The sequence below is a fragment of the Wolffia australiana genome, chromosome 4 (genome assembly GCF_029677425.1).
Source record: "Wolffia australiana isolate 7733 chromosome 4, ASM2967742v1".
Taxonomy (NCBI): domain Eukaryota; kingdom Viridiplantae; phylum Streptophyta; class Magnoliopsida; order Alismatales; family Araceae; genus Wolffia; species Wolffia australiana.
The window spans coordinates 5281883-5285557 of NC_135838.1; the positions used below are offsets into that span (position 1 = coordinate 5281883).

Here is a 3675-nt window from a genome sequence, read left to right on the forward strand (position 1 = left end):
ACATCATAGTACAGCAGCGGCAACAGAGAGGAAGCTAGAACAAGTCTTGAGAAGACAACTTCAATTCCTAAAATCACCAAATGATCAAGTACGGAAATAACCTTGTTCTGGAGGACCGAGAAAATAACTATAAATTTAAAAATAACTACAAATGAATCATAGATAAAATTTTGGTCCAGGATCGGGTGTTGACGGCGTGTCATGACCCAGGTTGGCTACTCCAGATGGTGCAGCATGGACGTGTGCCCCATAACAAGATATATAGACAAAGTTTCTTCTTCTGTTTCTGCTTATCAAGATATAGATCACTCAGGTTTCCTCTTTCATAGTTCTTTCTCTCCAAATCAGCTTGAAACCGATTCCCAACATATGCAATAGAAATAAGCGTGAAACCTAAACCCAGAAACTCCAAAAAATCTCCCAAAATTCGTGATGATGGATAAGGGCGACCTAATACCAGTCCCATCGAGGGAGAAGCTCTCTTATGCTAGCCTTCCTAGGGGTCAAAACGTGTCTCTCCAGATACAGTCCGACGTACATGCGTTGAAAGATGTTCCTTGGATTCCATCATCTCGCCTTCACAGATAAAGAGAGCCCTTTTAGACGAATGGAGGAACTTAACGTAAAGCGTGCTTTACGCAGGAGATATCCTCAGACCACCATCTGTCTTCAGCTAAGAAAGCATCGTCCAGAGCAAATCCCACGCTCTATAAATCCCCTTCTCTGCTGCTTCATGTCAAGTTACACCATGACACCACAGAGCCGCGTAGAGAAGATGAAAGCGGTCAAGGACTTGGAGGAGGAGAACGAGTATCTCTGCCATGTCTGCGGCAGGTCTTTTAGTAGCGCGCAGGCGCTGGGCGGGCACAAGAACGCTCACAGACGAGGCAGAGAAGAAGAGAAGAGAGCTTCTCCGGCTTCCACTGGGTTCGCTTTCATGTATCTGTACGTGCCCAGGCAGGGTTGGTACCCGCGAGAACCCGCTTTTCTCAGGTGTTTTTACGAGGGGAGTGCTGTGGGGACTTGCCGTGGGCCGCCTATGGTGAATTGTGCTTCTCAGCGCAGAGGAATGAGGCTTGGCTGCTGTTACTTGCCGAAATCGAATGAAGATGGGGCGCAGGAAGAGCAGCCTGACCTCACCTTGCGTTTGTAGAGTTGTAAACATTTCCTCCCTTTGAAAAGGTAGATAAACTATTTTCGTTTGGATTTTAGCAGCCCCTCTCTCTCTCTCTCACTCCCTATCTATCTATCTATCTATCTATCTATCTATCTATCTATCTATCTATCTATCTATCTATCTATCTATCTATCTATCTATCTATCTATCTATCTATCTATCTATCTATCTATCTATCTATCTATCTATCTATCTATCTATCTATCTATCTATCTATCTATCTATCTATCTATCTATCTATCTATCTATCTATCTATCTATCTATCTATCTATCTATCTATCTATCTATCTATCTATCTATCTATCTATCTATCTATCTATCTATCAATCTATCTATCTATCTATCTATCTATCTATCTATCTATCTATCTATCTATCTATCTATCTATCTATCTATCTATCTATCTATCTATCTATCTATCTATCTATCTATCTATCTATCTATCTATCTATCTATCGATCTATCGATCTATCTATCTATCTATCTTTTTTTTTTTTTTAAAGCAAATTTCATCAAATATAAAAATTTGTACATCAGTTTGTTGGAGCTGACCAGATGTCAAGCACCTGAGAGAGATGGGATAGAAAATCAAAAAATATTTGGCAGCATCTCCCCTGTTTCTTTTCCCTTCAGCTAAAACCAAAGTAGAGTAATCTAATCATTTTCCTTGTCAGATTTTCCTTCCTCATTTTGTTGATGTTTGGGTTCATTTGTTGGCTGTCATGTTCTTTTCCTGTTGTCTTCTCTCGTATGTCGTGGTTGTTCCCTATGGTTCGTCTTTAAAGTGTATTCGATCACCGCGGATGCTTGGACTCAACCAAATCTTCTTGGGACGTTGCGGTGCTGTAATTCTTACCTATTTCTGAAATTATCAAGCTATGTCTCAAGGCTAACCTTGAACTTTAATAAAATTTTGGTTAGTTCATAAACAAGAATATAGATAAGAAAATTTAAAATCTTTAAGATGCAAGATAGGTATCCCATTTTTTAATTTTGGTTTTCCTAAAGAAATTATAGTATCATTTAATTATGTTATCATTTCTAAAAGAAATGCTAACATAATTATTTTACATCAATATATGATTTATGTGCTGAAATCTGAGATAAAAATAGTTTCTCCATGCCTTCAGGATCAATACAAACCACCTCCACTGGTCTCCTAGGGTACAATGATATGTTGATGCACTACCCTTAAAGATGTGTCGCTCTTTCTTCTTTGATTTGGCCCAACACTATCCGGTGGTGATGGGGATTAGCATCACATTCCTTGGGAGATCGAGAATCTTCATACGATGGTTTCAACACTTTTCTGAAAATAATCCACAAACCGTTGTACATTTCCCTCATTGTCATCTTTTGATACTTGTACTGATTCCTGCTGTTTTTTATTGGTGCAAACTTTCAAGCTTTTTGTAGAAAAGTTTATCCATTTGTTGTTGTCTGCTTGTTGTCTTGATCTTTCTTGATCATAGCTGAATATAATTCAAATCAAGTTCGGCTTTGAGTTTGATTTGTTGTTGTTTCCTTGTTGTTCTGTCCTTTCTTGACCGCAATTGAATATCTTTCAATATTGACTTTGACTGTGAAGTATTGTTTCAAGTCATTTGGTTTGCCTTTGTTGATTGCTTGAACGCTTATGGTGAGACCTCGTTGTTGGCTCCTCTCTCCCCGACTTTGGTATTGGTTCTCCTGGTCACTTCGGATAGGTGGGTTGCATCATTGAGTACTTAGCTAGTAACTTCTTGAGAAGATGCATCAAAAATCCTCGGTCCTAATAAACCAAAGGTGGAAGTAGCTTCCATGTCCAAAAATGTTAGAAAATCTTTTTTCCTCTCTGATTTCAAGCACAATATTTTCTTTTCATTGCATTCCGATGTTACTAAAAAGTTTTGCCATCCATAATAATTTTGAGTCTAAATATCTAAACATTAGTGTTAAGATAAAGCAGCGCATAGAAATCTATGAATGTACTTGGTCCATAAAAGTGCGTACCTTGGAATTTTGATGCCAAGTTTCATGTCTTAAATTTGATTGAACTTCTTCACAAATGTGTCTCTATCGTTTTAGTTTGCGGAAGATATGGTAATCCCATCTGCTCTGTCCTGATAGCCCCTTGCATGAAAGTGGTAATTCCTGCATAGATGAAAAAAATATTTTCCTACCTAGCCTAATGCCATGGTTAGCCAGCGCATCTGCAACTGAATTCCCTTCCCTATATCTGTGTTAGATTGTCGGTATACCTTCACGCAGTTTTAAAATTTTCTTCCATATTCTTTGCTCTTTCCAAATGGCCCAATGCTGCTTTTGTACCATTTCAACCAGTGACTGTGAGTCTGTTTCACCAATTATATTCCTTATTCTTAGACTTCTACATAGTCTTAGTCCATCCAAAGCGCTCTGATTTCTGCTACCATGCTCGTTTGCACTTTGTAGTCTTTTGAAAATGCAGCTACCACGAAACCTCTTTCATCTCTGATTACTCCTCCTCCTGCACTTT

At 38.6% G+C, this 3675-nt stretch overlaps 1 protein-coding gene across 1 annotated transcript; it reads left to right on the plus strand.

The window, feature by feature from the left end:
* Positions 1–748: 748 nt before the first annotated feature.
* On the plus strand, positions 749–1153 carry LOC144702067 (uncharacterized). Its single transcript, XM_078573937.1, has one exon. It carries the CDS (start codon positions 749–751, stop codon positions 1151–1153), a length of 405 nt encoding a protein of 134 aa, XP_078430063.1.
* The last annotated feature ends 2522 nt before the right edge of the window (positions 1154–3675 follow it).

Excerpts from the sequence above, each read along its gene's own strand:
- LOC144702067 (XM_078573937.1), top strand. The coding sequence starts at position 749 with ATGACACCACAGAGCCGCGTAGAGAAGATGAAAGCGGTCAAGGACTTG.